The 25,902-nt window shown below is 53.1% G+C and overlaps 1 protein-coding gene across 7 annotated transcripts in view; it reads right to left on the reverse strand.

The window, feature by feature from the left end:
* The window catches only part of ARHGAP26 (Rho GTPase activating protein 26), a 120,739-nt gene that overhangs the window by 64,761 nt on the left and 30,076 nt on the right, over window positions 1-25,902 (reverse strand). For all 7 annotated transcript variants that reach the window (XR_011101376.1, XM_068698117.1, XM_068698120.1 and 4 more), the window contains 4 exons: window positions 24,769-24,847; window positions 8,818-8,854; window positions 2,738-2,803; window positions 1,608-1,682 (listed from right to left, as the gene is read on the reverse strand). Coding sequence is in view for 6 of the 7 variants with exons in the window: in XM_068698117.1 (XP_068554218.1) it covers window positions 1,608-1,682; window positions 2,738-2,803; window positions 8,818-8,854; window positions 24,769-24,847 (257 nt within the window). In the remaining variant the exon portion in view is untranslated. The remainder of the gene's footprint in view (window positions 1-1,607; window positions 1,683-2,737; window positions 2,804-8,817; window positions 8,855-24,768; window positions 24,848-25,902) is intronic.

A 25,902-nucleotide genomic window follows, 5' to 3' on the forward strand; every position in this document is an offset into this window, starting at 1 on the left:
CTTCTGTTTCCTAATGGTCTCGCTGGATTATCAATTTTGGATAGGTTAGTGCTGACAACTGCTACAGCCACCAGGGGCTTTGCTCAGCGAACACTTTAATGATGGGAAAAGAAACAGGAGTTGGAAGACGAGAAGGAAAGATACTGAAAGTGAAACACAACGGATTAAAACTTTTTGCGAGGGGAAAAACACAGAGAGAGGAGCACTGGCATTTTGTGAAAGCAAGGAAACAGAAGTTACTTTGCAAAGGAACGACACTAAGCAAATGAAAAGAGGAAGAAGACCACAAATGTCACTCATTTGTCCCAGCAAGCACCAAATGCATTCCTAAGGCTGTTAACAAATTATCGGGTGTTTATTTCCTTGTTCCTGCACCTATTTCATACACGGTTCTGCCAAGCCTATGAAGCAGGAGGCAGGGCTGGAGAAGTGCAGCTGCTGCTGCTCCAGCTCGAGTGTGTGTTTGCTCAGATGTGCCTCATCCGTGCCTAAATGCACAAATTCCCCCAGGGCTGCAGCTGGGGGATGCAAATGCCCCCTGCTAGTGCTGAGGACGAAACCACTTGCTCGGTCACACAGAGCCATAACTTCAGCACCAGCACGGGTCGCAGACAAGGGCCTAAGGAGTAGGGGCAAGGCCTGGAAAGGTGGCGAAAAAACAGAGCCAGGAGAGGGAACAACTTGCATTTCTTTTGAAGTGTACCCAGTAGGCTACAGTTAACGCAGACGCTGCGCTGGGAGTCAGGCTACAAATTCTGCACTGCAGACCCACAAGCACAACCCAACGAAGAGCTCTGCAGGGTCCCGGGGTGATGGAAACCAGGCACCACGACAAGGACACGCCAGGAGCCGTCAGCCAAAGCAGCCCCAGACCTACCCTGCACCAGGGATGACCGACAGCTTGCTGACAGCCACGAGACCTGTTTGCTCCTACACATTTTGTGCTCAGCAGAGGCCTGGGGGTATGCTGGGTCAGAGCTCAAAGGCACTGCAGCCTCTCTTGTGCCATCGGAGCAGCTCAGGGGCAGGGAGAGGTTTCTGAGAACGGCTGCACGCCGGGGCCATGCCAACACGAAGCTCTAGCACGGTGTGACCTGACACCTTCCTCCTCCCCAGCACCCAGACCCGCAGGACCCAATGCCTCAGGCACGAGGGGATCGCATGCTTGAAATGCCTGAGCAAGACCGTGTTAGAACAGGCACGGGAAGGTCCAAGGGGAAAGTCAGAAGAGCCACAGGCAGCATGCAAAACAGAAGAGAAAACAATTTTAAAATATTCTGGGAACAATGTGGCAGGTATGAGATTAAAAACCAAAGCTTTCAGTTATTTCTTTGAAGATTTTAGTTGCATTAGGGAAGGCTGCCAAAATCTGTAGTGCATGTGAGCGGGACACCAGTGACTGCACCAGACCTTTCAGAGCCATGTCCTACGTGAGTCCTACCTTTGGAACCTGCCAGTGGTGCCCTGGGACCTCCCGGCCTCTAACAGCATGTGGTCCTAAGAGCACAGTCACCACGATTAGGTACCCAGCCAAGAGCCTCCGTTCTTGGTTTGCAAAACTTCAAAGCAGCAGTCTACTCGCCTTGAACAAAACACGAGACACTTACCCATTAATATGCTCAACAGCTTTTGAACTCTAGAGTTTACTCCAACGATTCGGTAGAGCCCTTGCTCATTGATCCCTGGAAGAAATAAAGAGTTTATTAGGAGAATGTCAAAAGAGCTACTAACATTTCTTTCATTTCCTCAGCTTCCCTAATAGCAACAATAATTAAACCCTCTCATCAACTACATACAAAATTACAGAAGAGGGAAAAAATGGGTTTTGATGTTAGGACTTTCATGTACTGATTAAAAGTAATGCCCCAGTTAGCTCAGCAATCAAAGACCGGAGGCCACCTTGCCACCACCCCATAACAGTGAGGGAGCACGGTTGTACCACGAAGGATCTGCACTCAACACGTAACAGCGAGGCAGTTTGGGAAAAAATTACTGTGCCAAGTTCTTCAGGTTGAGGTTTAAGACATTTACATGTTCTTCACATGTGGCCTGGAAAAAGACCTTGAGCCAAACTACTTGCTACAGCATCCAAAGGACTTGGTGATGGACGCCCTCTTTCCCCCAAAGCACCTCAGACGGGGTTGCCGAACCTCACAGGCTGAAGCTCTCTGAATTTTCCTTCATAACTGCGTTTGCTTTGTATGGACTAGTCTACCCCTTTGTTTCCTTTTGTGGATTGGGGTTGTTTTTTAATTTATTTGCTCTCACACGGCTTCTAAAACTTGGCCTGAATGTCACAGAAAGCTGCAGACAGTTACAGAAGCATGCAGACCCCACTGAAGGAATGCTGACAGAACTGCTGCCACTTCGGGACCCTGCTGAGCCGACAGGAGGTGTGCACCCAGCCTCTGGGAGGGGAAGGGCTGAAACACACGCCTGCTGCCCCACAGGAGGGGACAGGCTTTGTGCTGGCAGCGCACGAGGGCATGCTCTGGGGACGTCTGTGGCTCCCTCCCCTCCCTCCACCCTGCAGCGGTGCAGAGGTCCCCGACTCAGCCCCAGCCCTGCTGCTTGTCTCAGAAAAGGTTCCTGGGGGGCTACTGAGCCGTTATCAGGTGTGGGATCCGGGGGGTTCATGAATCATTGCTGGTCATGAAAGGAGCAGGTACGCAGTCGCTGTGCTATGAGCAGCTGCAAGGCCTTCCCCCAAACAAGACCATCTGGTGAACGGCTCTACCTCTTGTTTCAACAGCGTGTATGCATTTCTTGATGATGCTGAAGCCGATATTGTCCAACTGGGCGGCTGGAAGGGAAGAGAAGAGAGAAGTGGTCAACTCCTGGCCGAGGGACGGCTTCACAGCCATCGCTGCCACATCACCACGCCAACAGGGGGAGGAAGGAAAGGGGGATCGGGGAGGAGAGGCACGGGGACAGCAGTTGCACCAGGTGTAAATGCAGCAAGCGCACGGCGCTCACCCCTCAGCAGCCTCCTGTTCTGATCCCTCACCTCCCGCATCCTGCCGAGCAGCACTGCCCCAGCTAGGCTGGAGATTTATGTCTACAGCTGGTCAAAATATTAATTTAGGACCAAGGTGAGCTATCCTGAGGAGACCTTTGTCTGGAAACACCAGGTTGCTTGGGAAAAAAAAAAAAGCGGAATCGTATTTTTGACATGACAAATCCTTGAAAGCAGCACACAAATCAGCGGGCTTCGGTTCAGAGCCACGTAATTCCTACAAATCCTCTGAACCATCCACCCCGCTAACCGAACCGCCGACCTGCCGCAGAGGTGGCTTCAGCTCGAGGCCAGCTCCACCACCGCACCCCGGGACAGCCTGCGGGTTGGGGTTTGGGTTTGGGGCTCCCTCCCACGCTGCCTGGAGCAGGGCAGGGGCACCGCGGGGGCTGGATTTCTTGCTGCGGCTTCTGAGGTGTTTTTGTGCAGATGAGAGTTTTCTCAAGGACAAACCGTATGACAGGCTAGAGCACGGAAAAGTGCCGGTAAAAGGAAGAGAGAGCTCAAAAGAACTGGGGAAGAAAGGTGAAAGAGAGGAGGAGGTAGATGCGAGCAGCAATAGCTTTCTGCAGAGAAAAATGGAGTGCAGAAGTCAAAAGAACGGCAAAGGAATGGTAAAAACAGAAGGAATGGATGGCACGGGGAAGAGCAATAGGTGCTGGGAGATGGGAACAGATTTTGCTGTCCAAAACCAGATTTTGCTCCTCTGTGCCCAGCAGGAGGGGACCTGTCCCAGGGGAGCAGAGAAGAGCCCTGGGCCGGCCGGTCCCTGCACTTCTTTCATTAGCACAAGTGAAACATTTATTTAGGACAAATTAGGATGTGTGCAAGGCAGCTCACTCTGCCTGAGAGTCAGATCTAAAAGATCCGTGTTAATGCGATATAAAACCCAATTAACTCATGCCATTGCAGGTCTTCCCATTCAATTTTAAGGGGTCACTAATACACGGATACAAATACCTGCTGGAAGGAGATTTACCCTAGTCAGCTCTCCAGTGCTGCGTGGAAAACACCGCCCACAGGCAGCAATTTGTCACGAAAAATTATTTCCCTCTAGACAATGGTCTGGGCAACCTTGCGCAGGGTTGGGGAACCCAGCGGGGCTCCCACTCCCCGTGAGCTGGACGCGAGGGGACGTCGTGCTGGAAGAGACGCGACAGCACAGCTTGGAGCCCAGCGGGAGGAGAGCCCGGGGCTGGCAGTGTCCTCACGGCAGGGCACCAGTGATTTTATTCCTGCCGGTCTCCCCGCTCACATCATCATTGGAGCACGGACTCAGTGCTGGTTCCCAAGGAGCTGCCAGCTCGCTGGCTGCCGCTGGCTTGCAGGGTGCCACCCCTTCCTAATCACTGCTTTCGGGTTCTCTGCCGGTATTGTTACTGGCCTGATGAATGGCACAAAAACCTGAGACAGTAAAACAGCTCTATTGTATTTTTCTGGGCAAGCACACCGGAGTGCCGAGCCAACATAAGCGCTCAGGCCGGAGGCTGCCCGTGCCGCGGGACGTGCAAACATCCCGGAGCTCCGGGGTGCTCCTGGAGGCTCCCCAGCACCGCTCCCCGCTGCGCTGCAGGCACAGCACAACTTAACGCACCTCCGAGCAGCGAGACACCACTGCAGCACCCTAGATCACCAAAATCCACAGCCGTGGGGCTGTTTGAGGAGCCAGCAACTGCGGGGTGGAAACTGTACAGGCAGAGCTCAGCAGGGCTCGCTAGCGCGGGCTCCATCCTGCCCCTAACCCTGGCCTTTTGCTGTCCCTGTGCGGTGCTGTCCAGCCAGCACAGCTCGCCATTTCAGGCTCTCTACCACACACTTCGAGTGCCAGCCATCCCTGCAGACCAGCAGTTTTCACTCTGTTCCCATCACGCTTGGATTTGAGCACAAGACCCTTAGAAGCACCAGGCCTCTTCCCTGTGTGCCCCTCTCGGAGCCCGGGGCTGAGCAGGAGGTCAGCCCGCACCTCCCGGTGGTGCTCGGTAATAGCAGCCCTGGGAAGCAGGAGCAGCCCCTCCGGATGGAAATGACCGAGCATAATCCTCCCAAGTAGATGAATAAGCTCTTCAACTCGTTGCTGAGCTCTGGATCAGGAAAGGTCAGGGATTTATTTGCAGTAGTTATATCCAGAAATAATATCTGATTAAATATCCAAAGTGCCTTTATTCATCCTTAAATTTAACTTTTAATGAGCATCATAAAAGCTTGATTTCCCCTCTCACAGAAGCAGCTTCTCTTTATCTCATTCATTTACCCAATGATTCAGTACCACACCAGCACAGATCAAAGGCAGATTTGTATCTGCTGCGCTCCCGATCCCCACGCTCGCCCCGCTCCCCCCGGCAGCACACCGAGGGCAGCCCCGAGCTGCCACTCGGCACCACCGCCGGAGCCAGGCAGATGCAGGCAGGTGTGGGCAGCAGGGCCAGGAGCCCCCAGCTCACGCTCTGCCAGATTTAAACCCTTGGGGAGCTGCCTCCTGCCATCAGCTGCGGCCGGGGAACAACAGAGGGAAGGCAGCAGCAAAGAGCAAACTCCCAGATCTGCCACAGGGAAGCACGGCCAATCTGCACTCCTCACGGCAGGCAGCCCTAATTCCCCGCCTAGATATTTAAAGCTGCCTCTCAGTCCTTAGAGGCGGTGGGTCCACGGCAGCTTTTCTCAGCAGAGGCAGTATTTTCCTCTGCTCATGCACCCAAACACACTGTGGGGGCCAAGCCTACAGCCCTTCCTCCTGCGGTTTTTCTGTCCCTACAGGCTCCTGTTCCCCAGGGGACGGATGCCAAACCCAGCTTCCAGCCCACGATGCACACCACGGGCTGCTCGCACAGGACCAGCACTGCAGCACCCAGCTGCGAGGCAGCGTTCACCCTGCAGCCCAGCAGAAACCTCCTACAGCAGCAAGGTGCTGCGCTCTGTGCTACAGCTGCACGCACACACGTACTGACCTGACCTCCGCGTGGCATCACATTTCCAGTGCTACTGAGCTGCTCTCATCCCGTTCTATTTTTGCCTACAAGATTATTTCTATTTAATCCATTAATTCTTCTACTTTACGCTGATATGGCATATCAGAGCATCGGGAAGGGGGCAAGAAGACAGTCAGCTCTGCTTAGCCTCAGGCAACCTCGCTGGCTCCAGATGTGTACGCGTCGGTCACGGCACTGCAAGGGCAGCACGGGCTCTTCTGCACACCCCAGCACACGTCCCTGCCATATAACAGAGTGCCGTGATGAGGACGATGACATGAATTCTTTCAAAGACTACTGTGGTGTTCAGAGCCATGGAGAGAGAGAGAAAATAAGAAGTGAAGAGCAGAGAGGAAAGTTTTCAGCCTTAGCTCAGGTCTCAAGCCAGCAGAGAGCTGCCAAGCCGCGGGGTGCCACCAGGGCTTTTGATGGGGTCCTGAGCTAGATGGGCAACCAAGTGGGTATGAAACAAGGGGAACACGGTGGGGAGCAGAAGGGAAGGGAGTTCTTTGGTGCTTCGCCATGCAATATGCACAAACAGCCTAGAGGATTTGTTTCCGCAGAGCAGAGCAAGCCCTCCTGGTTTGCGAACCGGTGCATCTAAATCCATCCAGCTCTAGCGGTTCACTGATACCTGCTCCCCCCAGCACTCCGCACTGCTTCCTCCCAGCTCCCAAAGAAGATTAAGATAAATCACCCGGCAGGCTGATGGCCATCTGGCCACACAGCAGGATGTAAAATCCAAAAGCTCTGTAAAATTAGACAGTGGCCAAAAAGCAGACCTCGCGATAGTGCTCTGAATGTCTTTCAGCCTGCCATAAGCAGGAGCAGGAAGCGGAGTTATATAGGTTTTCAGGGTCAGGAATTGCATCCGGACTCCATTCAATCATTACACTCATTTCAAGTCCTTATAGGAAGCTCCTGTATCAAGGGCTCCGTGGCACGAAGCCAGCCCCCGAATCAATCTGAAGTGTAGCTCGTGAGGCAAGCAGCTCGCTGCAGACATGGTTTTAATGAGTGCTAAAGCAGAGTCAGATGTCTGAACATACCAGCAGCAGCCCAGCGAGAGCCGTATGTGAAAATAATTGCCACCAGACCGCGTAGGAGCACGGCTACGTAAGCAGCCTTCATTTTGGGGTCCCAGCACGCCCTGGTGGGTAGGGTCTCCCCAGCACAAGATCGGGATTGCTCTTATTTTTAAGATGAAAATCGACATGGAAAAGACACTGAAACACCAGCAGCCGAAGGACACCCCGCAGGGCCACCCAGCTGGACACGGGGCCCTCCTGCTGATGGCAGTGCCACCAGCTCAGCACCCCACGGGGTGCCAATGCCCCTCCAGCACACGCACCCGTCCCAGACCGACCCAGGAGAACAACCTCCGTGCCCGCAGCAGGCAGCCCCGTGCCAAAGGAAACCCTAAGCAGGCATTTAGGAGCCCCTACACGGGATCTGCTGCAAGCCTGGCAGCTGAAAACTGGGATTAGACAACACAATGACCCTGGGAAAGCCACGCACGCATCCAACTCGAGCTGTTCCCAGTTATCCAAGAGCCGCCAGTACCCTGCAGGATGACTCCAGCCTCAGTCAGCAGCCCCACGAGGATTGCTGGCTGACAGCACCGAGATGGAAAGGTCACAGTTTGACAAGCACTTCTTTCAGAAGCAGTAATTGCTTCGGCGATCCTTCCTCCCCGCCCCCAACCCAAATGTTTTCCCTGCTTTTGCATCGCCCCTCAAAGCAGTTTAGAAAATGGTTGTTTTAAAAGCTGCCGAGCCAAAGCGGCACACGCTGTCCTGGCACAGGGAACACGCGGAGCGGTGGCAATTAATGGCCAGACCAGGACAGAGCTGAGTAAGTCCCGTTCTCTGTCCCTAAAAAAAAACTTATTTTGGTCCCCTGTAAAACGGAGAACACTCTGAGCTGTTCCAGGCAGGCTTCGTGTTCGGGCAGGGCAGGGGCTGAGCCGCCCTCCCAGGCTGAGGAGCGCCTGGGTCCCCTCCACCACGAGGACAAGGTGGGGACCAGCGTGGAGGGGGGAAAGCACATCGCAGGGAGCAGAAACCAGGAAGGGACGGCTTCATGCACGGGCTGGAAATGGGCACAAGGAAAATTACCTGCAAATTATACCTATTATTGTGAGAAAAATGCTTCTACTCAAGATGAAAATGCCCTGTCTGAGGCAGCACAAAATGGGCTATTTACTGGCCATCAGCGCGGGCCGGGCTCCTGCGTGACCGATGGCTTGGGGACATGGGAAGGATCGGCTCCGAGCACCGCAGGCACGGCAGGTCGGGGGCACGGCCCAGCTACGGGTTTGGAACCACGGGCAGGAGAGCTGGGACTTGCTGCCACTGCTCTGAGAGAAACACGCGCTTCTCAACCCAAGGCTTTGACTGGATGAACTACGACAAACACAGCCTGTTTTTTCCAGGGTTGTTGGTGACAGTGCTGACTCGGTGGGACCTCTGTAGTGCTTACATTATGTTCCAGCTCCCCGTTGAAAAAAGCAAGTTTGTTCTCCAGGTTCTGGCCCAGCACGGCCAGTTGGTCACTCCAACTGCCCCCTGCACTGCTTGCGCATGAAGGGAACCAGCCCCAAGGGATGCCGGCAGCTGGGGAGCGAGGGAGCCTCCCAGCCCCATTTCCCTGACCCCTGTGTGCCCATCCCCAGCTGGGTGGCTCTGTCCCGGGGCCACCCTGCAGTCCCCAAGCCCAGCCCCATCACCCTGCACCCCATCCCGGTGTCACCGCCACCAGTCACAGCTCAGCCTCCCCGCCGGGGCTGCACGGCACAGACCCTTCCTGGGGGCCCTGCTTACAACGGGTACTTACTGCCTTCGCTTTGGTTGTCCTTGTTCGAGTTGTAGACCTGGAAAACACAAGAAGAAAGCCTTATGAAGACCTGGCTGCAGCTGGAAAGGCACCGCTGACCCACCTCGTGTCCCCTGCTGGTGGCAGCTTTGGGAGCGGCTGCCCCGGCCCCACCAGCCAGGTCCCAGGGCCAGCACAGGCGTCACCAGCAGGATGCCCCGGCTAAAACAAATTCTCAAAAAGAGAGAACGCAAATGGGACAGAATAGGTGGGAATGGAAACTAAACGGGCTTTAAAAGAAAACAGAGATGGGCATTCCTCACTTCCTTAAAACACGTAAAGGATATAAACCTTGGAGCAAAGCAGGCAGCTCCTTCCCTTCGTGTCAGGAGCACTGCAGCAACATCTGGCAGGCGCTGCTCAGGCCAGGAGCAGCCCTCCCCGCTCACATGCACTTACAGGGAATAAACGAGGCAAAGGGTAAGAGGAGAAGAGACATGAGTTCAGGGAGGGCTCGAAATGCTGCAGGATGAGCCCCCCTCGGGCAATGCTGTGACTCCAGCCCAAGCCTCTCCTGTCTCCAGGTACCGGGGCTCTTCCTCCTGCCCTGCCCCCTGTTGCAGTTTGGCTACTTCAGGTTAGAGCAGAGCTTCAGTGGGTTACAAGAAAAAGGGGGAAATGACAGCAGAAGGTTTTAATCAGTTTAAGCACGATTTAACAACCTAGCATAATGAAAAGCTGTAAGGAGATCAGCCTTCGGATCCAAACAGGTTGCATTTCTCTAGCTCAGTAGATGAAGATGTTAAAACAAATAAAATAAAAATAAATCCTTCATTAACCCGGAGCTGAAACAAACACACACGGCACTCGGTCAGCATCACAAGCTGGAGCTGAGCGTGGCAGCATCCATCAGAACAGGAAAAAAAGCCTGTGTGGGCCGTTAAACAAAGCCACGGGCGTGCACACCCTTCCTCTCCCAGGGAACAAAGCTGGGAGCCCCCTTCCACAGGGACCGAAGCTCAGGGAACTGATTTAATCACATGCTGCGGCCAGAAATAGCAAGCAGGGAAGGAAAGTTTCCACGGGCGATGTTGACAGCAACACAGCAGCAGCCACCACACATCGCCCTCCCCTGCCATCGGGCAGCTCCCAGCCCTTCGCACCCGGGCACGAACAAATGCCAAGGGCAGGGGATGCACGAGCTGCCCCGGGAGCTCCCAGCGGGGCTGTCCTGGCCAGGATGTGCCCCACAGCCCCGACAGAAGCAGAGACGAGGGAGAGGATCCTGCCCTCGGGAACGGTGCCGGTGGTGCCCGGACAGGCGCTGAGCGCGGCACCGCTCGGCTCGCTGCGGGTGCCCCAGCAGCAGCTCCAACCCAAAGACCCCTCAGCCCCAAAGCAGCCCCCAAAAGGCTGCGTGCCACGCTCCCGCTGGGAAGCCACTTAACCAGATGTCCTCCTCGGAGCTCGACAAAACCCCGCAGAGTTCCTGTGCTCCCCAGCCTCTCGGCCCCACCGAGGCTGCAGCCCCACCGCCGCGGTGCCGGGGCGGGCAGGAACAGCTCCTGCTCCAGCTGCATGTGCCAGTCAGCACGGCGAGCCGAATGGGGAAACTCCGTCAGCGTTACAGACATCTTTCTGTTCAGATATCTCCCACTGGTTTATTTTTACCCCTCAGTGCCACGCACCAGCCGGGGGGCGGCAGGCACTCACAGGGTCCATGACCCAGGGAGCGTCCCTGCAGCCACAAATCCTACAAATCGGCTCAAAACCCAGGTATAGTCATAGACCGACCCCACTCTGCTTGATCCCCCCCTCCTGAGACGTTTCCCAAGGAGCACCTTCCCTCTCCCACTCCCAGGGGGCCCAGCTACGCAGAGGAGGATGAAGTGGAGATTTTGTTTGCAGGAGGAGAGTGCATCGCCCCACATCTGGAAACCGGGGGATGATTCAGCAGCAAACGCAGCCAGTCAGCAAGGGAGCTTTCCTCCAGGAACTGCGTTTGTATCAAGAAAATAAAAATAAGTGAAAAGAGGGAAGGAAACACACAGCAGGCTCCCCTGCCAGCAGCGCAGCCTCGCAGCCCTGGCCACGGAGTCAGCTTGCTCTAATAACGCCTCCCCCCAGCTCCGCTTCCACCCCCGAGGACCTGCTGAAGGAGCGGGCAGAGCTCAGCTAATTCCAGCTCACCAGAGGCTCGCAGAGCACCCGGCCCTCCCTGGGGACCCCGCTGGCACTTGAAGCCGTGCAGCTTTGGACCCCACAGCTTCGTCCGCCAGCTGCACCAGGTCACTGTCCCCAAAGCCCCTGCTCTCAGCACCCTGCTCTGCCTTGCCACCTGCCCTTGCTGAGTGTGCACCAGCTCCAGTGCTTGGGACATGTAGCACTTTACATTTTTCTGGGTCCACACAGGTGTCAGCCTCCTGCTCTGGCTCCTGACACACTTCCCAGCACCGTCCTCCACCCATCTCGCTACGGACAAACCCTTTACTGCCCATTGAGGGTTTTAGGTCCATAAGGACAAACCCTTTTGCCACTGCCAGTGTGTGAATGCCCTGACACCACCCTACAACATCGAAGCTGTAACCAAGCCCCAGCTCTGTAACGTCCTTTCCTTTTCCAAGATGAACATTATATTTTATAAAAAAACCTTTTGCTATACCAGAAAGCATTTGCTCAGAGGTGAAGGGCCGACACGCCGCATATCGCATGTGGGAATATTTGGTTATAAAACTCACCCAACTGGGGCTAGTGACTAACTTGGAGACAAATCCCTACCCTGCGGCGCTCCACTCGCTTTAAAAGTCATTCTCTCACTAATTATTCCCATTTGATCATATCTTCAGAGCCAAACTATCTTTACCACGAAGTTTCAGAGGTGATGGTAATAGCAAAAATATTTATTAACCTAATACAGAATTTGCTGGAAGCCTTGAATTCACTCCTCTGAATTCATACTGAAGATGGTCAAATATCCCGAAGAAAACTGGGTTCTGTCTTTCTTAGTGGCAGCTACTGCTTGCTTAACTTCAGCAGTCGTGGCTATTTGGAGGTTTAAACAAGGCCTCCTTAAGCCACCTTTCCGATGTAATTTTGAAAAATTCTGAGACTGATCCATAAGTAAAGCGGAGGCTTTTAGGTTCCATGAACCGAATTCTCCAGATTTTACAACCCGATCCTACAAAAAAAAGGCACATGTGAGCATGCAAAGAGCCAACAGCTAACAACTGCCTGCCTGTAGGTTGTTTAGGGTGAAACTTTTGTGGGCTAAGAAAGGGAAAAAAAGAAGTAAATGGGGTTTGGAAGGGGAAGTAAGAACAGGAGATGTTGAGTAATTTTATGTTCATTTCCTCATTTCAGATTTCACACTGGTTTGGCCATGATGTCTATTATCCTCCGTGATAAATTAACTATGCTTTCATATGGCAATTGCATGTTTGCACACATTGTTTCTATAACACAATTCCATCCCAGACACAAAACAGGTTTCCACTTAAGATCCAAACTGCCCCAACCAAAGCCGTAACACTCGGAGGCTGCACAGTGCGTGGGCACAGCTGGCAAATCTGTCAGGTTCAAACATTGGAGCAAGATTCTGCCTAAATGGCCGAAAACCAGATGAAAGAACTGTCTAGCTTCTCAGAGGCACCGAGGCGAGAGGTAGACAAAATTTATAGAAATCCTTAACCAACAGGAACATCAGCTGTCCTGCTCTGTACTCACAGACAGAGGGACCTCCACGTGAGAAGGAAACCATCACTTCAGTTACCTAGCCTGGATGTCCTGGCCTGGAAGATGCCTCCTTGCACTCCTTTTACTGGTACTGAGACCTACTCTTCGACCTAGACTTTGTATTTAGACTAAAACTGACTGTCAAAATTGGCCAGTCCTGCCAGATTTCCTTGGTCTCCCTGGAGGAGCGCAGTGTTTGTAAAGCCATGAGCAATAGAAGGAAATGCTGCAATGTTATGCAATTTCCTTGTGATTCATATTCAGAAATCCTCAAAACAACCATGAACGAGTTTTTCAACTTTGAGTTCAGAAGACGAAGAGGCCAAAAATGTATAAATAGAATTCATTATGTTCGCTCAGAATTGGTAGTCCAGCTGGCTTGCCAGCCACCCAAGGACAGGTTTTGAAGACACGGGGAGGAGAACCGCAGACATTTTTGGAACCTCTTAATAAATGATCTGGGGAAATAGTTGGAAAAAACAGCATGCAGGCTGGCGTCCAGCTCGGATTTGCTCAGACCAGACCTAGGTCAAAGTACATGGCGCAGACATTGGCGCGGTGCAGGGTGGTGCCTGCAGTCCCCCAAGCCTCCAAGCAGCCGCAGCACCAGGGCTCGCTCAGCCCCGCAGGGGGAACGTGGTGCTGGGACCCCTGCCGGCCCTTCGTCTACCTGTTCAGTGCCCCTGCAATAGGGTGCTCCGACGATCTGCTGGGAAGTCTTTCCCCTGAGCCTCTCACTTGGACGGTAACGAAGGACCTGATCGCTTCCCCACAGGCCAGACCCTAAGGTCCTCGTCCCCTTCAGAGCATCAGGGAAACTGAAGCGCATCGAGCTCAGCCCCAGAGAATTTATTCCAAATTATTCACAAAGAGCTGAAAGCCTGAGAAGCAGCAACCATTGAAGAGAAGGCTTATGGAAATGCCTGGACAAAAAAGCCTCTGGGACGATGCACAGTGCTTGGGAGCTCTCAGGAAAAGAGCAGAGAAGACCGACTCCAGCGTTCCCTAAAGCTGTGGTAGCACACAAAACCCTGCTCTGACGAACTACAGTGGAGACACTGTAAGTTACAGGAGGTTTTACATGGAGATCTTGGGAAACGCAAAATGATTTCAAGCGAGTAAAACCTCTGAGAATTGTTTAGCACACATTCAGCTTGGAAGATAAGGCATTACTTTGTTTTTACTGTTTCTGTTGCCAAATACTCCATTATTTCACAGCAACTCAAGAGAAAAAGAAAGTGATCAAATAGCAGCCTAATTTTAGTACGATAAGGATGGCACATTGTCCCTGACTGCAAACAGCACGAGTTACCCACTCACGTCCTCAAACTGCTGTCGAACACAAGCAGTTTCAGGGGCTTCTGGGGAAGGCCGGTCTGTGGGGCTGTCCGTCTCTCCTGGCCAGCCACGTTATTGCTCCCTTTTATGCTCATGTGCCCAGTATTGCATTTCTACCTTGTTTTCTCCATCATACTGCTAAAAGCAGCCTTCAGGAAGACGGGCAGTCTATGGTCTGCTATCCTGTCTCCCACAGTGGGCTCGGGATTGCCCAGAGCTGGGTCGGAGCCTCCAGACAGTTCGGGCACACCTAGGGAGGGGAAGATCCCTCGTACCCGACTCCTGCAACAGCAGGTAATGGGGGGAAAGGAAGGAAGAGAGAGTAAAGAAGAAGGATTAGCACAGGGCCATGCCACGCCGGGCAGGATCCTCTGCACCTGACACCCGAGCGAGCTTGGCACGCTGCAGAGGAGCTGTGTTGGGACACGGCCCAGCAGCAGGATGCCAGCAGAGCACAGAGCAGGAAGGCTCATGTACAAAAAAGCATATTTCCTTGTTAAAAGCAGGACACCTGGCAACCTTGATGAAATCAGCCCTTGTTTCTGGCTCTGCCTTATCAACCCTGTTCTATTTTTGTCCGAGAGCCAGGTTTTCATACTACAGGCAGGATTTTCAGAGCTAGACTACACTGTGTTGTGGCTAGAAATAACCTTCCTTGCTCTCCGAGCCAGAACGATATAGATAGGAGTAAGATCTCTCCCAGCCCACATCACTGCAAACCTCCCTGCAGGGGGAAGGCAGGGAAAAAATACGCCTTGCTTCCAAAGCGAAAGACTTGGCAGGGCAGCAGAAACCTGCTGCGAAATGCTGGTTTATGTCATTCAAACGAGGGCTGTTCATTTGGAAGAGGGTGGCCTAGGGTCCCTGGCAGCTCCTTCCTTCCTTCCTTCCTTCCCTCCCAACCTACTGTTCGGCGCTGAACTCAGGCGTTGCAGGCAGAGCTACCGCCCCAGCGCGCTTCCCTTCTCCCTCCCCCTCCCTTCTCCCAGCACAAATCTCAGCCCCGAGCTCACACCGATGCCCGAGTTTGATTAAAAGCAAAAAAACATCCATCAAAGTGAAGCATCTGGGGGCCTGAATCCTCTACACGGGTCTTGCTCTTGTGCGTCTCGGCGCTGAACTAAGCGATGGTTCTAATTAAAAACAAGCCCACGTTTTATTACAAGTGCAGGCATTCCCAAGAGCCTCCAAAGCCGAAGCCGACCGGGCTGCCCGCCAGCCATCTGGACTGCTTAGCTCAGCTCGGTTATATAACCCGCCGTGTTTGTCACCTCGGGAAAAAATTACCTGGGTCAGCCAAGGAAAAAACTACCTGGGTCACACCGCCAGCCTTCCGAGTCTGCGGGTCAAAGGGAAACCGAGCAGCAGATAGCTTGGAAATCACACCAAAAAAGAAAAAAAAGAAAAAGAGGGTAGGTGGAAGCAACAGGCACAAAGCACGTTAGCCATACAGTAGCCTCTAGAACAATGTAACTAAAGGTCAGCCGGTTTAGAAAAATACATTTTTGGAATAACTGAGGCGCTTAAAGCTTCGCAGCGTCTTTAAGCAAGTCCAGCGGAGCAGCTAAATTCAGATCGCTCCAGTGACTGATAAAAAGTGAAAATTTCTGCTAGTTCAACAGCTTCCCTTCAGTTTTCTAGGATGCTTGAGCAACAACTTGCACATCCTCCTCCGCCAGCTCTGTGCTGGAGCCCAGCCAGCCTCGCTCTCCCCCTCTCCCGCGAGCACTCACGCCCTTCCTCCTCCCAACGTCTACCGACGAACCAGGAGCCTGAGCACATCCAAACCAGCCTAATTTTAAATGAAACTGGCACCTTTGTTTCTAAAGTAACTAACACAGATGTGCCTCGCGTTCCTGCCCTGGGGAAGAGGCTCCTCGCTGCCCAGTTGTTCCAAAGGGCCAGGGGTTGGTGCCACAACCCCAGCATCTTTGTGGCGAGGCCACTTCTAGCCCCGGGCTCATGCAGCCGCTGGGGCAGGAGGCTGGGCTGGCCGTGGGGCTGAGTATCCCTCAGCACTGGCCAGCACAGTGCTGCGGGGTCTGCCCGGGACAGCAAAGCCAGGACAGCATGGGAGAAGGGCCCGGAGCACAGAAATATGATGATTAAACCGTTCCCAGTATTGACGGGCAGGCTTTCATCTGAGGCTGTGGCTAGAAGAAGGACAAAGCCTAGCTCACAGCCCATGCTGGGACTGTAGCATGACAGTAGACCACTATTTAAAGAGGGCAAGGACCTTTAAAAGCTGGCAGTAAAGGAAGTGGTTAATTTTACACCTGACTGTACAACGCATCACCTATTTTAATTTTTAATTTAGTGTAGAAAAAAAAACACTACTCTAATGGCCCACTGAAATTGGCAGAGAAGTTTGTTCTGCTAACACAGAGCTATTCTCTGAATTTCTAGATGATTCCTGAATCCTCTGCTCAAACACTCCTAAACAGAGGTGATATGAGCAGAGAGAGAAAAGGCAGGAGATTTTCTCTTTGGCATTTCATCCCTACTGAGCACTTTGTGCCTCCCCGCAGAGGCTGCCAGCAACTGGGCAGATGCAGCCTAAGGGTGGGCAGCTGGCTTCAATCAAAGCAGCGTAACGAAATCGCTCGATGCCACCACCCAGCAACCATTTGTGAAGCTCTCTCCCCTGTCCGGGCCCAGACTCACGAACAAGTTCACACACGCCAGCTGATCTGTCCTGTTCACACACACACACACACACACACACCGCTTGTCACCAGCACGCAGCAATTCAAGATCAATCAGCCATCGTTCCCCAGGGACTCTGCAAACTCTAATTACCTCCCACCACCGTGCTCACCTCCTGGCCTGAACCAAAATGAAAGAGAAACACATCGTGCTGCAGCAGGCTCTGTGGGTATCCCGCACAAAACACAGGTTTGTGCAGGGTCCTGTGAGCTGACCTTCGCTCACATCCCAGCCCTCCTGTCCCACACCCTCCCTGGGTATCAGCAGTGGCCAAAGCTTCCCCAGCAAAACCAACATCATCAGCTGCTCCCACCGGGAGACCAAAACCCAGCTCATGCCGAAGGACCAGCCATCCCACTCCCCAAGCAAAGCCAAATGTCTGTAGCCTATTTTGTGCAGTAAGACCACAGTGAGAAGTGCTGTGGTGAAGCCGGCTACAGCAAAGAGTGCATTAAGGAAACGATGAGGCATTCACGCACAGAGATGACAAACAGAAAGAGGAGCTGCTGTTCTGCTCCTGGACTTCCCAACAACAGTGCTAGAAGCAGAAGAGGTCACAAACTTTCCAGAAGTGGGTGTGATAGCAGTTTTTGTTTTATAAAGAAGTCTTTTATCTTCTTAAGATGATCTAGAATGTTTCTCTCGGTATTTTTCCTCTTTATGATCCTATCAGCTTTTTTAAGGAAAGGACAAAAAACTGACATCTTGAAGCAGCAGCGATTCTGACTCAGAAAGCTATCAAACACTGAAGCAGCATTTGTTGGAACCATACCTAAAAGCCTGAAGTCAAGCCTTAAGACCTCACTGGCTTAAGTGCTTTAGAAACAAAATAAAAGCTTATAATCCTAATGTAAAGTTATTACCCATAGGCTTAAAACAGGTTACAAAACAGGAGAGGGAGAACAAGGGAGCTGTGGTCAAAGTACACGTGATACAAAAACTAACATGGGACGGGATAAATTATCACTGCGCTTGACTCCTTAGGATCCTTTTCTGCCACCCTGTCCCCAAAAAGGAAAAAGGACAAACGACAAACAGACTTTTTCTTGGCCAAAATCCTTTGTCGTGGGACGCAGAGAAGCCAAGCAGGCACTTTGCTGGGCCAGGGTCCGCTGGCAGGCAGGGGGCTCGCCACCATGGCCCCCAGGCACCCGCTGGAGCTGCCCACACGATGCCCACCTCCAGCGAGACAAAGATGCTGCTGCCAGAGGCACTTCAGATGCTCCCAGGCAGCCTTGGTTCAGGGAAAGTTCACTGGGTTGTCTGGGCTGGGGGGCAGTAAGAGCCAAAGAGAAAAAAGCAAACAATAGAAACTTATAGATTGAAGGAGTGCAGCGGGGAAAGATGTCCCGTTCAGCAAAGGCAGAGAGATGGAGAATCAGCAAGTGGAATGAGGCAGGTCATGGAAAATGGAACAGAAAGAATTTGCCATAAGCAAACAAACCCAGAGAGGACGAAGGCCATGAAAAAGCTGCAAGATAAAACATATGCTAATAACCAGCCTTCTCTGCAAGGCCTGCAGAAACACACATTTTTGTCAGACCAGCATGAAAGACTGCAAGGAAAAAAGCTGAAAAGATAAACATGGCCCAAGCCCTTCAGCATCAAAGGAGTGAACGTGATGCTCGCTCCCAACATCTCACCCGCATACAAAGAGGCTCTCCCATGCAAAGAGAAAGCAGCTGAAGACCATCACACCTGTAGTCAAAGATACTCTGGATGAAGATTTTTCTATAATTTTAAATAATTAACTTCCTTCATTAACTACTAAACTGAGGTGCAATTTATGCCCAGCACACTCAGAGAAAAACACCACTGATGTTTATTAACAACCAGAGTGATCAGTCCCCGAGCCCTCCTGAGTCTGGTGCAGCAGCAGTCGTAGATACTGCACCCTAGGTGGAAACGTTGCCCCCACCTCCATCACAGACGGTTTTCCAAACATTGCTGGAAACGGACACAGAGCTAACGAGCACGGTACACAAACCGACAGAGAAGAGGCAAGTGACCTCCAAGGAGTTGGAGATGAAATGAATTAAAATGATAGAGCAGCTTTGCAGCTTCCAGTTTGTTATGATGGAATACGAGAAGGTTGGGAATTCGTGCGGTTGGTAGGTATCCAGCCGTCCCTCCGTGGCGTCTTGGGGGTTGCAACTGAAGTCCTTCAAGTTAATTTATTTTTTGAATGAGCCAAAATGACAGGAATGCCGAGGTTGAAAGCACTGGATTGAGTTCAAAAGACATCATTTCCACTGGGAAATTAATCTCTCACCATTTTGCATAATTAGACAAGGAAAATGAAAAACAATTTCAGAAAGAATTCCCAGAAGCCATATCTGAGGTGGAGGCGGGAGAGGGTGCCGCGTATTGGGCAGGAACGCGAGGCTGGGCTTTGTTGTTACGCTGGGGTTTGCTATAAAAACACCACGTTGCGTTTCCCGAGCAGAAATACTGAACCAGCCCCAGTGCCGCCAAGCAGCTGTCAGACAGGGAGCGAGGCCGAGGGCTGGGACCAGGGGCAGGGCTGCTGCAGACGCCTCTCCCAGCGCCGTGCCATGGGCACACCGGGCCATGGGAGCTCCCAGTGGGGCTGAACGTGGCTGCCCAGCAGCCTCACTGCCCGTTATGGGTTATTTCCCTGCTGGTACTGCCACCAAACCAACCCAACCCAACCACCACCGCGTGCTGGCCCTGAGGAGGACACGGGCTCCGCCATGGCAGGCTGCCCGGCCCCCCGCCACAGGCCCCCTGGCACAGCCTCAGCTCACAGGCAGCCCAGGCCTGGGCCCCCCAGGACACCCAGGGCCAGGAGATGGCAGCCATGGTCACCATGGCAACCCGAGCAGGCCTGCATGATGGAGGCTGCGAGGGGAAGGACCCTCGGTGCCTGGGGGCGCAATGCCAGGCCGTGCACGTTTTGAAGGTCTGAGCTCAGCCCCGCTCAGTGCAACCGAACGCCGCCTGCCCCCAAAACCATCGGCTGCTTCTCTCAGGGGAGCAGCAGAGGAAGGACAGAGCAACGGGAGAGGGACGAGTTTTTCATTTGGGGCCATGCCAAGCTCTGGGGGCAGACCTAGGAAGGGTTTGTTTTCCCTGCCCCATGCAGCAGGAACTGCCCTGCCCGAGAGCAGGGGCACAGGAGCAGGGCAGCCCGTTCTGGGCACCCCCAGACCCGCAGCCCCCCACCCACACGGGCTGCCCTTGCCCTGGCAGGGCACAAGTGCACTGAGCGGGCTGGTCTCAGCTTGCCATCTAGTGGAGGGCGCCCGCACGGCTTCCCCATGCCTGCCCTGCTCCATTTTGTGCCGTCCCCACGCTTGCAGCACTGGAGGATGTTTGAAGAAAGGAGCCCAGTGACACCGAATGCCCAAGCACTGACCACACCACCTGGCCACCGGGCTTCCTGGGGCACTGGGGGGGCACAGCCACCAGGACGCGGTCAGAAGCCCCATAGGGTGCTGCAGAAAGGATAACAAGTCCTTCATGATGCCCCAATGTGTCTGCTCGCCCAGTACTGCCCCTGACTGCAAGCCCGCAGCACCCGGCAGCATCAGACCCCCCCGAGGGAAGGCTGTGGGGGCTCATGTGGGCTCACAGCTCAGACATACCAACCCCACCTGCACCTTATTTCGTTAGGCTACAAAGCTACAGGCACATCACAAACTCCAGGCGATGACCTACAGATGGGAGACGGGTTTCAACTGAAGGTTAAAGTGTTTGGCCTGGGCTCAAATGGAGGAAGAGAAACTCAGGACAAGACATATGAAGTATGGTGCTGCAGTGGTCACCAGGAATTGGGCAGAGGGTACTCCTTACCCAAGCAAAGGATTGGCACATCTACACGAAAGAGAGCTATTGGCAAAGGGCTGCCAGTGTCCACAGACCTTCGGCACCTAGGGAAGGCCTTAAGAGAGTTTCAGTGTCTCTGCAATATCTCAAATGTCATTTAAGAGAGCCTTTGTGGATCTTGCCCTCCGGGCTTTCATTAATTCAGCAGTAACCACTTCTGAACTTCCTGAGTTCCCAGCGCTGACAAACAGCATCGCAACTCCAGCCGGGCCCAGCCCCTGTTTGGGAACATGAACACGGCGTCTCAGCACCCAGCAGAAAACACAGACACCGCAGCTACTGCTCAACGTGTCCCCACGGCTCAGCAGCTCCACGCAGCCCCACGGCCCCGCAGCCCGGTGTCCTCACACAAAGCAGCAGCCAGGCCTGCACCTGGGAGAGCGGGGAACCAAGGGATGGTTTCTGGACCCCAGAGCAGTGAGGTCCTGGAACGGCTTTCCAGAATGGGAGCAAAACCCTTGTTTGCTTTCTGGAGGATGGAGACTCGTGGCACAAGGACTGAGTCAAGTGAGTGCCACTGCAACGGGTTCAACTTCGGGCAGGTCCCAGGACCAAACCCAGCAGCCTCAGCAGTGCTGCCTTGCTGAGTTACCTGCCTTCAGCCTCCCACAGCACGAAGGGGATTTGTTCTCTGCCTGCCTTTGCAAATGTGCAGAACACATAAAGGAACTGAAGGTAAGGGGAGCAGAGAAGGAAAGGAGAAAGCCCTGTTTGCGTGTCTCCATTGCTCACCAACTCCCTGTGAGGGCACGAGACCCGAGCTGGAAGCTGCCGATCCCCAGCTGATGGTGCCCTTGGCTTTACAGCATAAACAAAACCAACTCCTAGGTGAAATGCTCACTGCATTTTTAAGCACTTGTATTGCTTCAAAGAACCAAAAGCAAAACAAAACAAACCAAGCAAAGGGCAGCACGATGCAAGCAGCAGAACAGCACTGCTCAGATCCCATGCACGTCTTATTTCCTCTGCCAGGATCACAGGATGTTGCATTTGCCTTTTAACACTATCTTTTCACTCACCACACAAGGCTATGGACAATGTATTAATCCAGCTCAAGAGGGACGTAATTTAACATGTTTCATATCCTCAATCCTCTGCTTACCCTTACATTGCTAGGCTGACTTTCCTGAAGAAATATTTGTGTGTCCCAAACGCTTCCAAAACCAGTACCCCACTTCTGCCTGCATGGACGTGAGAATGATTTCTAAGATTACGAACCTGCTTGGAAGGTAATAGCAGGAACTGCTGACACCAGCATCAATTTTGGCTGGCATGCTCACTGCAGACTTGGCAAGCAGAGCCACAACCTTACTAAAATGCTTATCTTGTTCGGTTCTTTGACAGAAAGCAAACAGCCTAATTTGCGTCTCTGTTAATCCTACAGCCTACCACAGCCACCAGTATGAGCCAACACAGCTTTTATTCTTGACTCAGTCCCCAGTCAAGTTTCAGAATCACTCTGGCCTACACCATATTCATTCGCAAACTGCATCACCAAAGGAAAAAAAAAACACATAGGAAACTCATCCTGAATATCTTAATGAAAATGGATGCAATTGCTCTGTTACGTAGTTAACATTTTCTCCTATTTCCAGCCTCTGTAACATAAAAGAAAACCCAAAGTCAACACAGGGTTTTCAGCCAAATTAATTGCAAGTGGTAAGAGTTAACAGACTGATGATAGCTATCTGGAGTCTGCTCTGACTGTAAGATATATAATAAATCTTTTCAAGTTGTGACAAATGTCTTGGCTAATGTAGCCCACATTCTATGTTGAGATTTTACTAAAATGTAATACAACATTTGGTTTTAGTTTTTTAATTATAATTAAGAAACAAACTCCACTGCACTTTAATCTCTCCACAGCCCGAATTTGCACATGGAATTACCGTCTCCGCCATGCCAATCTTTCCCACACTCAATATTCAAATCAAAGGAAACCAGACATTCTTTCCAGTAGGGGTGTTTTTGGTTACAAAATTATAGTCAAAGCATAGAATGGATGCTTCTAGGAGTCCAAACATGAAACCCTTGTCTCTTGCTCAAGGAAATCTCCGCAGAGTAGGTAACATCCCACACCCTCACGCCGCAAGATAAGAACTCAAACAAAACAGACCAACAGCTCCACTTGTGAGAGATCAAAAGAGGATAACCGAGGATGAGGAGCTGCCTTGTCTGTCAACACACGCTGCCTCCATCAGTGAAATGCCTCTTGCATCCATCTCCAGAGAGGCTCCATTCCCATGGCTCCCGCGCCACACCTGGCAGGCCGGGTTTAAGCGCCACGAGCACTGAAGCGCCACGAGGTATTGCATTAAGGCGCAGCGCTAATGAGCAGCAACACTGCCTGACGTGCTGGATGAGCAAGCTGCTCGAAGCTGATGGGCACGATAGGGAAGAATAGAAATGTGCAGGTGGCAGCATGAAGACCTCTGTTTTTTGAATGAGTTCACGTAATCAGATTCTGGAACAGGATCATCCAGGCAGTGCTGCATCTGTTACTCCACGGCCCCTTTCGCATGCATAGCGCCCTACAAACGCTCAAAATCTCTGGCTGCACTTCTGCAACCCTATCCTACCAGACCGGCTCCACTATTGTGCCAAACCCCGATAGCATCAGCAGGTCACAATGCAACTGGATGACTGTATTCGTGCAGCTCCAGCTGGAGGTGGCCGAGTTTCACATCCCTGCAACTGCATTCTGCAGCGGAGGTGAGGCAGAGGGAAGTAGGTGAGCAGGCTAAAAGAGGACAAGGCTTGATGCCAATTATGAGCAATTATGCACATTTAGTTGGTGAAAGAACAGAAAATATTATCCTGCCTCTGGATGTCTGCCACCACAGATCCCAGGTAGGGGTTAATTTAGGAGGGGACAAGACAGTTTGCATGCTGGAGCTGGAGGGGCTGGTGTGCCTTACACAGGGCTGAGTGCCTTCCCCCTGCAGCTGCCACAGGACAGGGACGCTCGAGTTAATAGCCAAGGTGGAGCAGGCTGGCTCTCCCAGGCAAGGCTGAGTGATAGAAAAAGACAGCAGGGGTTGTCCTGGGCACGCACTGCATGTTCTGTCTCCTTTTTGCTTCTGTGCCTGTGTCTCCCACAATACCGGTTCTTGGAAGAAGGTGTACATGTGCAATTTTGTCCTAGAAATGTTGTTTCACCCCAGGGAGTGGCAGAGAGGTGTGATCACCATCAGCAGTAGGTCCAAGCTCCACAGCACATGCCCTGCTAGGAAGCGAGGTCTGTGCGGCGTGCAGAAGGGGCTAGCCAGCTTCGTGGGGACCCGACAGCAGCCACCTTATGAGGAAGGCATCAGAAGGACAGAGACAGGCTCCCCGAGGCAGTGCAGGGCAGAACAGACAGGAGGTGTAAGCTCAAACCACAGACAAGGCATCAGGAGGAACTCTGCTCCAGGGGGATGGCCAAGCAGCAGAGCTGGAGCCCCGGAGAGCTGTGCCAAAGGTCTCCTTCCTCGGGAGTTTTCAGCTCCCCGCTGGATAATGCCCCGAGTAATCTGCTTAGAGCAGGAGGCTGGACGAGACACCTCCCAAGGTCTCATCCCATCCCAATTACCCAATGAGTCCCCGATTCCAAGCTATGGCCTGACCGTCATCCTCACGGGAACGCACCGCTGGGGACAGCCGGCAGCACCCTCAGACCCAGCCGACGTCTGAGTCGCTGCAGGTGTGTCAAAGCAAGCCCAGCATGCGCCTGCCAGCCCGTGTGTGTCCACGTGGGTTTAACGAACACTTCTTTGTGACAAACCAAGGACCTTGCCGTGGGTGGCGGGGAGGCTCTGGCTCAAGGCAGCAGCAGTCTGTGGCCGTGGGGCTGTGCTGGAATCTGTCCCAGCGATGAGGCAGCCCGCACAGCTTTGGCGTGGCAGAAGCAAGCACAGCGAGGACGGTATCGCAGAGAGCTGGGAACGGGCTCCACTCCTCCTCTCGCACTAAATCTGCAGTTCTCTGCAAGACCCAGCAACGCCTGCCAGATGAGTTGCAGGACTCAAAAATCCCTGGAAATCTACAGCGTATTTTCTTCCACTGCTCTTTTTGCCATGTTTTCCTTTCAGCACAGCACAGCAGCGTGTTTGTGCTGGCCAAGCCTACCCTCCTCCCTTCCACCACACCTTCAAGCAATCCAAGCACAGGAGATACAGTATTACCTCAAATATTTAACCAAAGGATTAAACTATTCTCTTGGCAGGAGGCGTGCGCTGCCCCACGGATACAGCTCTCGCGCCGGCTGGCAGGCGCTGCGTGACTGCGAGCTCTGCAGCGAGCTGCCCCGGGCTACACAACGCTCTCCGTGCTCTTCTCCAGTGCTTTCTCTCTAATATTTGTGCTCACCGGCTCCCGGCCATCCATTGCCTCCATCCAAAGCCTTCGGTCCTCTTCCGAAAGCGCCTGCATGGTGATCACGCCAGGCCTGCAGAGAGAAAGGGAACACCGTGAGTAAGCTGCAGGATGGAAAATGAAGATGACAGAGATAAATTTTCCATGCAAGGGAGAGGGAAAGATGATGATCTTCCTCACCGAGCCCCTGCAGCATGGAGCTGATGCCAGCCTTACCCCTTCAGGGAAATCCCTGCAGGTCCTAAGCAGGACCAAGAACGGCGCAGAAGGCATCTCCAGCAATCAGCACACATTTTCAGTGCTTTTAGAGCATAACAGCCACTCCGTGACGCTAGACAATTTTGCATTTGATTTTCCCCCAGAGAGATCACCTGCATTGGAGCTAAGCACATCCACGTAATGGCCAAGGTGAGGAAGGCAACCGAGCACGCAGGATGCCCCCACACCCCACGTCCCACCATCACCTAAGCACAGGCTCCAGGGGGACCTTCTGCTGCATGAGGAGTTTCAACACTTTTATCCCCAAAATGCTTGTGTGGTATGACCATCTCACGTCCCTGACCCTGCCGGTGCTCCCACACTGCCGGTTCCTCTGCTCCCTCCCAAGCTCTTTTCAGAGGCATTAGCACAGCACGGCTGCTGTTTCTGCAGGAGGAGCACGGACAGGAGCCCTGGCAACAGGGAGGACGCAGGCATGGCCAGCACGGCCGGGAGCAGCTATCGGGGCCGACCCCACAGCAGCACTTGTGAGGTTTCATCCATGGGAAGTGCTGTAGCACCGAGCTGCTGGGGCCGCAGTCTCCATCCCCACAAGGCGCAGCCGCCCCGGCCACGCAGCAGGGAGATGGCCAGACCACGGGGGGTCAGCCACCGAGCTGCCGACCGCTAAATCCCCCAAAAATGGTAAGGCCTGGGAAGAAGGGGTATTTCCAACCTGCGCTTTCCAAAAGCGATTCAGCAGGAGGATGAGAGCAGCAGGACCGCTCTGCGACAGCCGTTCAGCCCCTGATAAGAGCTGATCCTCCGTCAGCAGAGACAGCACTAACAGGGGCTGCCATAGTGCTGGTTTTGGCCCCTTTTCTACTGCTTCTAGCAGTCCGTATGGGAAAGGAGCAAAGAGTTAACACT

Source organism: Anas acuta, chromosome 14 (assembly GCF_963932015.1).
Source record: "Anas acuta chromosome 14, bAnaAcu1.1, whole genome shotgun sequence".
NCBI classification, from domain to species: Eukaryota; Metazoa; Chordata; class Aves; order Anseriformes; family Anatidae; genus Anas; species Anas acuta.